The following is a 13,648-nucleotide window of genomic DNA, read 5'->3' as shown; positions in this document are numbered from 1 at the left end:
ACAGAAACTTCAAAGAGATAATAGGAAGAGGGCACAGCACTCATCATGTTTTTCTTTTTTTAAATCCAGACTGCATTGTTGCTTTGAGGAACAGCTGTATTTTCATTCCAAAAGAGTTGATGTGATAAGGGAGCATAAATGGCAATTCAAAAAATATAAATTCAGAACAGAAGGTGGGGATGGTGGTGTTCTTTCCTTTTCACACCATATGTATCAAATATGCTATCATGTCAAGTTACTGGAGACAAAAACACAGGGAGGGACAAGACAAAGAAAATCAGACCGCTTCAGGGGTGAGGAAAAGACTGAGTGGAGATGAACCCTGCGTAGAGTAGTTTGAATTTTTACCAAAACGTAATTTATTCTTGTAGTTAGCCTGCCTTTAAATCCTCCTCGGAAATGGAACTTCACATTAATGGGATGAAATGCAGTGCTTTGGTTTCAGTAACTAGAAACAGTGAAATTAAAGCATTTTAAAGATACCTAAGGTAACATTTTCACAAGCAGCAAGGAGCCTATGTCACATTGACAGTCTCTTAACTGCTTTTGAAAATTTTACCCCTCTCAGTGATTAATTTTAATGGACATAAAACAAAAATGTTTTTACCGTCTTATGAATTAATGTGTTACAATGCTTTTCTGTGATTCATTTCATGTACAGAAGACACATTCTGCATGTTGAAGAGCAAAGAGAATATTTACAAACAAACAAACATTCCAACTGAAAAATGACTTTTTGTATAAGGAATCATTCTGTTTCTCCTTTACAAATACGCAGTATAATTTGTTAAATTGAAAATACTGAAGTATAGTTAATCCAAGAGATTTAGAGAAACCTTTGTATGGTGCTTTTGTTTCATTATTACAATGTGATTTCCATATTTTGCATAAAGATTAGATGTTTTCCCTCTCTAAGATTCATGCCAAAATTTTCAAAAGGTTGCACAGGTTAAGTGGCTGTTGCCTACTCAGGACTTGGTTCAGATGTCAAGCCCATGTGCCCTGATTGATCCTAAGATTCATGTTAAGGAGCCATCAATCAAGATTTTCAAAAGTCAGAGGCTTGCTTGACTAGGAGCAGGTGCAGTTTTTACCATTCAGTAGCCCAGTCACTTCTTTGCACCAATCCCTCCTGATTAAAAAACCAAACACACAGGAGAGTATAGGTGAAAGTGATTCTATTAAAGAGTCCAGCAAGAGAGTTGCAAGCAGGAGTTGCTATAAGTGCAAGGGCTGGGGCAGAGGAGATGGGAGACTAGCAGGGAGAGTGGGGAGATAAGGGAGATGGTGTATCTTGAGGCAAATGAGGGAACACAATATCTGACCATGCTAGGATGGTATAACCTGAAAGAAAGGAGAAGAGCCAAGCTTGCTCTGGCTCAAGAGATGCCAGTACCCTCCATGTAACCCTCTGAGCCAAGGAAAACTTAGCATTGCCATACTGATGTGCAGAAGAAGAATAGGCTCATCCACAAACCATACACTTGTGTGATGAGTGAGGATGACCTGAAGAGGGTAACATGCACATTTTACTGTCAAGTTCACCACAACCTTGGGCCTACTAGCCACTGGTTACTCACAGAGGATCACAGGGGACACCATTGGCATCAACCCAGCTTCCTAGAAGATCAATGCCGGTGTCTAATACATTGGCAGAAACAAATGACTGGTGGTGATGATGAAGGAAATGAGTTTGCCTGCTGTCCAGAATAGATGACTCTTATGTAACCTGTGAGAGATCCTGGGTAAATAATACTGCCTACAGAAATAGAAAGCACACATACTACATGAAAGTGGTGTGTGTGTGTATGTGTCTGATCTTACTTTAGTGTTTATGGTAGATGGGCACAGATTTCCTAGATTCTGCCATGACTCCTATGTGCTGAGCAAGCCATCTCTGTCTATACTGTTCAAGCATGGAACCACTGAATCCAGGTCATCCTTGGTAAGAACAGAAGCCAAAGTAATATCCTTATCAAGGATATATTCACTTATGTCAGTGATGGAAATCATAACTGATCTAATAATCTTTCCTTTGGGGAGAGAGCTTAGCCTCTCAAAGATTCGTTTCTCATCCCCATCCATAGTCCTCAAGCCAAGGCACAAAACAGATAAAATAGCGCCCTAAGAGCCACCAGAATATCTATATTAGTTTAGTGGCACACTATAATTATGCTCTCTGAATGGTTAAGAGGATATTTTTGGTATGCTGATTCTGCAGAACACTACCATGAGATGTGGAATACCTGTGACTTAGGGGACTGATATAATGATTTCATGACTCTAGAAAAAGAGAGGAATGAGGAGACGGGGGTCTCAGGTGTAAGAATGAGTGATGGAAGTAGAAGTCCATGGCAATGCTGAGGAACAACCCAGCAGCCAATGGGACCTAGCCGATAATTTTGCCATGTAAAAGAAAAAGATGTTACAAATACTTTGGATAGGGTGAGCGGTGTGAAATTTATTAGACTTCATGGCCTGCGCATCAAAATCAACTGAAAGTTTGATTACAATGTGATCTGTAACACATGGGGGTGGGATAATGAGTTTGTTTATATACATGCACTTTCTTTTTTGCTGTGGCCACCTTCTCAGATGGCTGCTACAGAAAGGCATACTGGCATTGGTACAAGCAGAACAGTCAGATTGCTCACCATCTCCTGCAAAAAGTCTAGGGTGATGTCCCTTTACATGAGTTCAGGGAGTTAGTAGGAGAGACAATGGTAGGATCAAGATCAGGCAACAGTGGTGTTGATGTGAAGACATTTTTTGTTTCCTTTTCATGGATATACCAAAACATGGGTTCTGGGTCTCAAATCAACTGTGATGGTGGAACTGGTGTTGGAGAGGAAGGGGGAATCACTTCATCTGTCCATGTACTTGTTTGTTCTAGAACTGTATGCAGGGAAGAGGAGGTGGAAATGGCGCTCACCAGTTGTCATTTATGAATTGCCTACATAGGGAAAGCAATGAAGAAAAATTGTGAGACCTATTTATTTTATTTTTTCAACTTATAGAGTGTGCCTATTGCCATGTATTTCTAGGCACACAAACAGACACTAATAAATCCAAATGAACAAACTCAACAATAATTGTAAAGGAATTCTGTGGGGTTTCAGATGTATCAAACAGATCATAATGTAAAATACAATTAATGAACTTTATCAGCAAATAGCTAATTAGTAAGTGTTAAGCTAAAGCAGTCTATATTTTTCCAGAGTATTAGCACACTTCATTTTACTCAGTTGTATTAGCACTTTGGCACCAAGTCATTCAAGGGCTTCCAAATATTGTTATATCACGACGCCCGGTGTCAAAGACTTAATATGGTAATATGTAAAAGACTATTTCCCCAGCAGTTCTTCATGTGAAACATACAGTATACAAACAAAACAGTACTTCTTGTTCAAGTTTCTAAAGGTTAGTTTCTATTTTATCTGTACTGTAAGAAACCCTTCAATATTGTTGGCAACTGAAGTTGGGGGATAAGATGCAGTCTTGCTCTTCCTATGCAATTTCGGATACATAGTCGGCAGAGTTGGCAAAGAGAACATGGAGTAGCTACAAACAGATAAGAGATTTAATTAAGTAAATGTTCAGTATCCTTTGAAGTTTGCAACATGAGACATACTTTATATTATTATGGAGTACCTAATCAACATTCATTTTTATAAATTTTATATATCAGCTTTATTGACCTTACACACTATAGTCTCTCAGAGATATATAACTGAATAAAAATTACACTACTCAAACTTCATTAATGATCAAAGAAACAGAAAGAGCAAGGAAATTTATATTTAAAACTAAATATCCAGAAGAATACATAATTAATTCATGCTGTTGTGTTTATATATCTAGTAATTATTAATTAAAAAAAAATTGTGTTAATGAAAGGTCCTCCACTGACAACTCCAGAGATTGGAGTTCTTTTTATTTGAAGTATAGGTATAATATATGCTACACAAATGCAAGTTTCACCATCAATAAATTTCAGTCCTTCCCCGTAGTGCCCACAGGAGTTAAAGGGAAGTTCACCTTCCATGCCCATTCAATTTTCGCCTCTTTGCTGAGACTTCCAAAAATGCTGCTGGCTCTGATGGCTTTGTCTTATGTTTATCTGCCCTCTAAGACCAAGAGCCAACTGATATTAGAGGTTACCCACAGCCTTCAGATGGTGACACTGGAGCTGAATCAGTGCCAGAGACACAAAGCTCCCTCAGTGGTCACCGTTAAAAATGTGTCAATTTTCTCTTATAGACCTAGCTACTCCTTTAGGGCACTGTGTTACAAAGAGAAGGTTAGGAGGCTGATTTGATCACAGTCTATAAGTACCTACATGGAAAACAAAAATTTGATAATGGGCTCCTCAATCCAGCAGAGAAAGACATAACAAGATTCAATGGCTGGAAGTTGAAGCTAAACAATCCAGACTGGAAGAAAGGCATTTTATTTATTTTTATTTTTTACAGTGAGGGTAATTAACCATTGGAACAATTTACCAAGGGTTGTGGTGAATTCTCCATCACTGGTATTTTTTAAATCAAGATTAGATTTTTTAAAAATAAAAAGATATGATCTAATTTAAAAGAATTATTTTGTGGAAGTTCTATTGTCTGTCAGACTAGATGATTAGTGCTCCCTTCTGGACTTGGAATCTATGAATCTATGACACAGCATAGAGGGAGCAACCCTATGTGCAAGAATAGGAATTCTACCTGGCCCTCACATAGGCTATGCAGGGAGGAAAGGTGAGGCTACTTGTACCCTCTTTTCAACTGTTCTCCACATATAAAGTCCAAGCAGAATCTGGCTCTGAGACATTATTATTATGACACGTGTCACAGCTGGAGGTTCATGTTAGGTTATCTCTGATGTCTTCCCATGGTTTGGTGATTTCAAGGCAGACCTTTAACATCTATTTAATGTAGTATTTTTGGTGGTGGTGTTTTACTTGTATTTTTTTATATCATTTAACTTAAGGTTGTATATATCAACTCTTCTTTCTCAGGCAGTTAAATTCAATTATATACATTTACTCCACAAAGAAATTTAGAGTACAAAACTTTGCCCTGTGGGGAATATTTTTCAAGAAAAAAATATAGGGCCTGATTCCACAAATACATAGTCCTTAAGAGTAATAATTTGGTGGTTTTACAGCTACCTAACAATTTATTAAAGTAATATTTTTGTGCCGGTATGACTCAAAGATGATTCAGACTTTTTAAAAATCAGTCAAACTCAGTACTGCTTACTCAATAATAGAGCTGTTCCTCTTCCCATTCTCTGTCTGTCCCACTTACCTTCATGCAGAAGCAACATTCTCTCCACCAAACTGCTCGGGACAGCTAAATCTACAGGCCGTTCAAAATCTGTATTCTTGGCATTAATGTCTGCCCCAAATTCAAGAAGTAAATTTACTATCTCTGTACTGGGTTGCTGAGCCGCTGCATGTAGTGGAGTGTCCAAATACTTCCCTTTCTGTACATTAGCTCCTGCATATATGTTGGAGAGAAAGAGACAAGTAGATTCATTAATGTTGTCAGGGCTAAAAGTTAATGCTTTAAAATCTGGAACAGGGTTTTCAAAAATAAGTGTCTAAAGTTACATTCCTAAGTTTATAAATAGATATCTAAATAAATGGTCAGAATTCCAAAAGTTCTAAGCATTTAGTGGTCAATATGAGCTGCTGGTTGCTCAGCGCCCTTGAAAGTCAGGCCACTTATTTAGGACTTATGTAGGAGCCTATCTTTAGGCACTTACTTTTGAAAATCCTTGCTCCAATCTTTGATTATTTCCACAAAGAATTCTCCATTGGATCAAAACCTTAATGGTTACACTCAAAAGATATCATTTATCACTGATATCATTTAAAAATATTCTGTGCTTTAATGTCCCCATTTATTTGGTAAAAATGAATAAACTAATACAGGACTATTGAAAATTATCTAGCCTAATCAGTAACCCTTGCCTAGTTTGTGGTTCCTCACCTGCTTGTCTTACACAGTTTTGTTACGTATAAAGGTGCTTATATCTCATCATGTAATACTTACAATTTAGTCAAACTAGATCATGTAATTTCAAAGATTACTAAAGATCCAATGAGCTCAATAAATTGTTGCTCAATAATTATAAAACTAAATTTCACAGCTGTTTAGGAAGGTGGGCTCTAAATGAAAATGCACATTAATTACCAGACTATTTATGCTAAAAGAAAATATGTGCTATTAACTGATATTTAGCACCTGTTTTGTATAAACTTTTTAACTTTATTTTGTTTTATATAAAATATAAACACAACCTAAACTAAACTAAACTAAACATATATAAATACATGCACAAGATGGAAACAGCATATAAATAACAAAATTCAGCATTCATTATTTGCAAACCCTAGGGAAAAAAACAAAAACCTGAACCCATAGAGGTCATGCAGGGCATCACTTATTACAGTGACTAAACAGATAAATAAATGAGATCATAACCTATGAGTATCATGGATTGTTATATACTAAATTACAAAAAGTATGCAGTCGTTTCATGTGTGACCAGACATCCTCATTTTTTCCTTTTCATATGAGCCACACTAGCTGAAGGTCTAATCTAGTTTGGTCCATTTATATATTTCCTCTATATCATTAATAATTAGTTTTTTTAACATCTGGAATTTCTCTCCAACGAGATAAGCAACTTTTGGAAACATCAGATTTGTATATTTTTCTTATTATTATCCTTAGTCTTCATTCATGCCATAATGATTCTATGCTCTTCTATATATGTAGAAGCCTGTAAATTACATAATGAAACCAACTCACATCTTATCCACCAAACTTTACTAAATCCAATTGACCCAAGAGAAACTGGATTTGATCTGATAGCCTCCCATTGCACTAGCAGGAAAGACTCCGATCTTGACTATTAATAAAGCGGTCTTCCTGATTCTATGGGGCCTGTCACGACCTGCCCCTTCCTGGGCACTCACCTTGTTCAACACTTGAGTCTCTGGATCACTAGTACAGCTATTTATCCCCTCCTAGCTTCCTCTCAAGACACTTGTGATTATCAACTGATCCTGGCTACTTTTTAAATTCTGTTTCAAGGGCCCTGCAGATCTCTTCAAAACCCACAAATTGATTATGCCTCCCACTTCTGGGTGTGAAAAACTACAAAGCTATTTAACTAGATTAAATGTAACATAAACCTAACAATAGTAACCCTTCTACCTTTTACTCCCCCCAGAGAAGCCTAATCTTACAAAAGCCAGGCAGTGCTTCCATTCCTGATCACAGTCTAGCTTTTTGACCCCTTCTGTGATCCTGCTCCCTCTCTCCTCAGGAGCCAGCCCCCAACCCTTCCAATTCAAACAACCCAAAGTTCCAAACAAGCAGTCTGGGTGGAGTTTCTGTCCAGGAGTCCAAGCCTCTGTCTCTGTGTACCCAGTGGCATATGTTCATTGGGTCTTTGTCCAACAATCTACGCCATCATACAATTTCACTTAACAACACTTATCCTATAACAACAACTCATATCAAACAATTTCAAGTTAACACAGTCCCTTCTCCACTGATTCTGTGCAGGTGAGCCAGCTGTTTAAAATTTCATTTTTTTCAGAATGATTTCACTCAAGTGAATTAATGTCACATGCCTTCCAGTTAGATCTGGAATGAATGATCCATCATTCTAATGTTACAGCTTGACAATATTCCTTTCAACAGGCATATTTTTCCTATCCAGCCTGTTCTCTCATGTCCATTTGTTTTGAAAAGTGTGGTACATTCTCTCAAACTGATTAAAAACTTTGACACAAAGTACAGGTGCCTACCACTTACACTGACAGTTTCAGTAAACCTGTTAATGATACTCCTCCTTCTGTGCAGTAAGGACTGAATAGCGGCTCCATTTATGCATATTAACCAAAATCCCAAATAACAAAACATGGAGTTCATACCACATCTGTGATAACCTAGCTATCATAGTATTTGTAAGATACCTATCATGCAAAGAAATTAACTTCAGAAGGAATAATTTTACTACTCACTCTGGGGTCTAAATTAGCTGTAACTACTCAGAAAAAAATCCCTAGACTTATTCTGGCAAAGCAGCCAAAGCATACCAGCCACTTTGGCCCTGACTGTCCAAAGTGATGTTCTGATAGGCCAGCTGGGTCAGTTGGAGATGTCACAGCTGTGTACCAACCCTCAGTGAATGAAGGACTGGAACCTCATCATTTGAGGGACTAGTAAATAATCCCATTAGTTATGCAAATTCTGTGTGGAAGGGAGGATGAATGAAATGGGATGGAGTGGGAGACAGGTGACCTCCAGCCCCTTATATTTAAATGGTTTAAAAATATTATATGAGTTTTAGAACCAGTTCCTTTTAACTCTCCTCTTCCCTCTCTAGCTCAGTCTCTGTGCTTTATAGGCAGATGTACTGGTGTAGAGAAGTGGCCCTTTTAAGGATAAAAAGAGAGGCAAACTGCTGATAAAACATTGCTGAAAGGGCAGTGGTAGCTTATGGCTTTATATCCATTTTAAACTGTCATAGAATCATAGAAATGTAGGGCCCAAAGAGACATTGACTGATTGTCTAGTCCAGCCCCCTGCTCTGGACCAAGTATACTTAGTCCATCCCTGACAGATGTTTGTCTAACCTGTTCTTAAAAACCTAAAGTGATGGGGATTTCTTTTATCCAAGCTAATTTGGGAGCTATTTAACTTTCCTACCTTCATTTTTACTACAGAGAGTGAAAAGAAGGACGTAGCCAGTGGTGTTGAAAATGCTTGAGACCTGACCACTCAGAGTGGATGTTTTCTTTCTCTCACCCCACATATTGTGTGCACCAACAACCAAAAGGTTTCCCCTAACAAATTCTTTTGAAAAAAAAATTCCTCAGAGCATAAAGTTAAAATTAGAGTCCCACAACAAGAAGCCTAGTTTTGTTTGGTTGAGTACATCTTACCATAAAAATAGATAGTATAAGAATACATTAATATTTTAGGTAAATAAACTTATACCTGCATACAGGAGTTTTCGAATGCAATGGATCTGCTGTGAAACACAAGCTACATATAGAGGTGTTCCCAGATGAGGAATGTCTTGATCAACATCTATCCCCCAGGAGATCAGCACTTCCAGACATTCACTGTGACCTGCCAATAGAGTATGACATAGTTTGCTTGCCTCCTCAGTTAGATGTTCCATTTATGAAACCTTAACACTATGTAATGTAATTTTTCAACTGTTCTACGTATGCTCAGAAGCTAGTTTCTTACCTCTACTGGCTGCTTCATGAGTCGGTGAAGGGAGACATGACTCCCACTGAGCTTTGGCACCATACTCCAACAAAAGCTCTGCACAAGACGCACTACCTCTTGAACATGCATTAAATAAAGGGGTCACTCCATCAATTGTTGTAGCATTTACCTAGAATTGAAAAGTATGTCTAAGATGGGAATGAAGTAAGGAATGCATTCTTAACTGAAAGTGTTTTAAAACAAGGTATAGTTGATATATGCTTGATGCATCAACAAATACACTGTTACCGTGACATTGTTTTACTGCACTTAATTTCTGTACAGTTCTCATCTTCCCACCCCACCCCTTGTTATCTGTTGAAATAAGGATACCATTATGCATGTTAAATTATATCCAAGAAAACATAACTGACCTGGATTACTAAATCTAAATAAGTGACTTGATTTTCAAAAGTGCTGAGTGCTCAGCAGTTCTCATTGACTTAGAAGTTGTAAAGTTTTCTTTTCATTAGGGAAAATTCCATAAGCACTCTCCTATCTCTATCATCATATGGTTCTTCCTTGGTGCTCCAAAGCTCTAAAATTAACCTATAACCATGAAGAACTATTTTTCTACTCCACCCCCAAAAAACTCTATTTAAAATAATGAAATTGGTAAGTATCTTTTAAAATATTTAAGTACAGTGGACTCTCTTTAAAATGTTCCTCATGGGTTTAGTGTTAGTCCCCATTTTAAGTAAAGGGAATTTCTCTGAAAATTTTACTACTGTATACTTGTTTGTGTAGAGATAGCATGGTTCCATCGAGAAATGCAGAAGCATACCTAAATACTGTAATTTTATACGCTTTTATTTGTAAATCTTGTGCTCCCTTTTCCCTGTTTCCCTTACTGTTGGTTGTTCTCCCTTGTTGTATCTTGTCTCATATTTAGAATATAAGCTCTCTGGCACTGGAAACATGTCTTTTTTTTCAGTTTTGGTGCTGTAGAAATAATAAATTTGTAGATTCTGAAGAAATAATAAATGTACATTCAATTTACAATGCTTACATTGGCAACAGTTCCTCAATTTTATGCCCACTTTCACTCTTACTTTCTCCCATTTTTCTCCTTTTTCTAATCTATTTTCTGTTCTCCCTTCTGCCCACATTCTGTGTGGTCTCTAAACATACCCACACATTTTTTGTGATCTTTTCCCTCTCCCCTCTACTTCTGTCACCTTCTCTATCCTCCATTATGCAACTTTGTCCCATCATTCTTCTTTGCTGTCTTTCAGCAAAGACTTTTAAAATGAACTAATTATTACTTTTAAAAAATCATAAAAGGCAAACCTACTGTTGTTAACAAAGGAAACCAATATACTGTGGAGCAGGGAGAATGTAGAGAGCACTGGATGAAAAAATCAAGGAATAGATCCCATCCAGTCAGACAAGATCAGTGCAGTACTTTACATATGAAAGAGATACTTACATTTGCCCCTGCTTCAAGAAGGATTCTTGCACACCCTACATGATCTCCCAGGCAGGCTTCATGCAGTGGAGTGACTTGGTCAATTGTCAGAGTATCCACATTGTAACCCTAACAAGATCAGAACCACACGTAAAGGTAAGACTAAAGCTATTCAAAGCTGTTAAATCTCTTACATTGTTAGTTGTAAAAACCACAGTTTATTAGAGCTGAGTGAACAATGGATTTTTCAGTTCGCTGGTAATTTAAAAAAATAATAATAAAAAATCTTGTTTCAGATTGACCCAAAAAGGACATTTTTTTGAAAATTTTTGGTAAATCAAAAAGTAATTTGAGTTTTGACTAAAAAATGTTTCATTTCAGTAATGTTAAAACAAAGTGTTTTGTTTCAACATTACTGAAGATAATTTTTTCTTTCAATTTACAGGCATTTTGATAAAAGCAAAAGGTCCTAACCACATCAGCCACACCATAGGAGCCCATTCACCTGCACATCTACTAATGTAATATATGCCATCATGTGCCAGCAATGCCCCTCTGCCATGTACATTGGCCAAACTGGACAGTTACTACGCAAAAGAATAAATGGACACAAATCAGACAAAAAATGGTAACATCCATAAACCAGTCGGAGAGCACTTCAATCTCCCAGGACACTCTGCAGCTGACTTGAAAGTTGCCATAATTCTACAAAAAAAACTTCAAAAACAGACTTCATTGAGAAACTGCAGAGCTAGAACTCGTATGCAAACTTGACAAAATCAAACTGGATCTGAATAGGGACTTGGAATGGTTCTCTCATTACAAGAAGTAATTGTCACTGTTCACACATTCTCACCTTCTAATCAATTGTTGTGAATAGGCCTCATCTAGTCTAACTGAATGGACTTTGCTAACACCTACCCTCCCCATTGTTGTTCCTTACCCTTGGATGTATATATATACCCCCTATGTGATTTCTGTTTCTTGCATCTGACAAAGTGGGTTGCAGCCCACAAAAGCTTATGCCTGCAGAAATTAAATTTGTTAGTCTTTAAAGTGCCACAGGACTCTCGTCGTTTTTGCTATATACAGACTAACACGGCTACCCCTCTGGAACTTTTCAACTTTTGCAAGGAAACGGTTTTCACAGGTTTAATCAACCAAAGCTTCACAACAAATACATTTTAGAAAATGCTTTAAAAACCAGTGGGAAAATATCTTGAGGTGTCTTTAAATTTCACAACATCAAAAGCTCCCAAATGAAAATACTTCTGCCTCATTCACTTGGAGAGAGTAACAAAATGAGCATGCTAAATTCACCTTGTACTAGATTGGCATAATGTAAGATTAAAAAAAGGAGAACACCACCTGGGCATTTACCTGTGACAGTAAAGTTTTTAGAGAAAGGAGACGTCCTTGACTGGCTGCCTCATGCAGCGGTGAACGATCTGCCCAAGAACCTACAAAATAATATTATTTATTGAAAATATTACAGCAATTAGATTGATCTTAGAATGTATAGAACAATGCAGAAGTGGTTATGCAAAAAATAAAGTCAAAGATTCTATTAAATTAATTATTCTCTTTTTCGACTAAGTATCTTAAATAAACATATTCTTTCCTGGACACTAAAAAGAGCAGACAGGCTACATCGCTAATTTTAAACATCTGCATTAAGTAATTCTGCAGTATGTAGGAGAAAGAGCTTCTACTACTACATGATATTTGTTATTGATGCATTTTAACATCTCCAGCAATATTTGTCTACCAGGGTCTTTTATGTTGTCTACAAAACATATACTACGTGGTGGTGTAGTAGGCATATCAAAATCTACCAGCTTCAACATACAGACATATTGGATTGAAATATTTCAAGCAAAAATGGGGATCACACACACCTTCAAAACATTTCTGAAAAAAGCCAAAAAGCTGTTCTAAAACATAAAAATTAACATTAAAATGTCTATGGTTGATAAGACCAATTTGCAGTCTCCAAATTCCCCATTACCACCCCATGACATTCACATTTAAATCCCCCACAGAGAGTTTCCATGGTATGAACAGATTTTTAGGGCTAAATCCTTCCCTCAGAGCCAACTCCATGTAGTTGTGCTTCTTGATGCAAAGATACTTTACAGGTCTTGGAAAGAAAATCCTAGCTGCTTCACCAGGCACCCTGTGTCTTCTACTGAAGCCCAGGGTGTACCCAGTGCTCTTGTGACCCTGTTCTACAGGTTCAATTATATTGCATCTGCTTTTGCAGGGAACCCCATACAGCTGGACTCTCCAGTAGACAGGTGACAAGAATCCTCGGCACAGGCTCTCAAAACTGCTTGTTTTCCTCATCCAGCACAAGTGCACTACTTCCACTGTACCTTAGGCCCCATGTGGCTGAAGAGAAAGGGATTTGCCCTTTGGTTTGTAAGTGGGAAGGAGTAATTGAGAACCCATTTTACCTTTTTTTATGTATAACTTGGAGATGATGCACAGTTTGAGGGTTTTATGAAAATGATGCTTATATTCTTATTGAAGAAAGGTAGACCACTGATTTAGGGGCAAATCCAACGTTAACTTCCGCAGCCATGGAGGGCCCTGACAGCTGAACTGGTTCAGTTCTGTTTCATTAGTGGAGGGAGGCAAGATTTGAGGGGCTCTGTAGAAATGCTTCTACGCTTTTTTGTGGATCCCCTACTGCTCACTTCTATGAGAGGGCATCAGCTTAGTGAAGCTGCAGAATGCTCATGTATCTACTGGCCTGCAGCAACATTGCAGACACTTACAACATGGGCATTGAAGCTTTTCTGCCAAATTGTCTGGGTTAGGTGCCGGATTTAGGATTTGGTCTTTACTCTGCAGCATCTTGCAGGATATTTAGGTTGATTCTCAGTCCCATTTTCTTACTGTTAGGCTGAATGATGTTGGAATACTACAAAAGCAGTATGCT

General features: G+C 37.6%; 1 protein-coding gene across 5 annotated transcripts in view; it reads right to left on the bottom strand.

Moving 5' to 3' along the window:
• Positions 1 to 2,980: 2,980 nt before the first annotated feature.
• ASB5 (ankyrin repeat and SOCS box containing 5) overlaps positions 2,981 to 13,648 on the bottom strand; it is a 42,277-nt gene continuing 31,609 nt past the window's right edge. For 3 of the 5 annotated variants that reach the window (XM_067551697.1, XM_067551698.1, XM_067551700.1), the window contains exons 2-8: positions 12,085 to 12,164; positions 10,726 to 10,833; positions 10,148 to 10,264; positions 9,276 to 9,426; positions 9,018 to 9,152; positions 5,304 to 5,495; positions 2,981 to 3,561 (exon numbers count right to left, since the gene is read on the bottom strand). In XM_067551697.1, the coding sequence (XP_067407798.1) occupies positions 3,434 to 3,561; positions 5,304 to 5,495; positions 9,018 to 9,152; positions 9,276 to 9,426; positions 10,148 to 10,264; positions 10,726 to 10,833; positions 12,085 to 12,164 (911 nt within the window). In that variant the 3' untranslated portion in view covers positions 2,981 to 3,433. The remainder of the gene's footprint in view (positions 3,562 to 5,303; positions 5,496 to 9,017; positions 9,153 to 9,275; positions 9,427 to 10,147; positions 10,265 to 10,725; positions 10,834 to 12,084; positions 12,165 to 13,648) is intronic. The other 2 variants (XM_067551699.1, XM_067551701.1) reach the window with 1 other exon arrangement.

The sequence above is a fragment of the Emydura macquarii genome, unplaced genomic scaffold (genome assembly GCF_026122565.2).
Source record: "Emydura macquarii macquarii isolate MOO-44397 ecotype Brisbane River unplaced genomic scaffold, CSIRO-AGI_Emac_v2 contig_1363, whole genome shotgun sequence".
Lineage (NCBI taxonomy): Eukaryota > Metazoa > Chordata > Testudines > Chelidae > Emydura > Emydura macquarii.
This window is presented reverse-complemented; position numbering and strand designations above follow the sequence as displayed.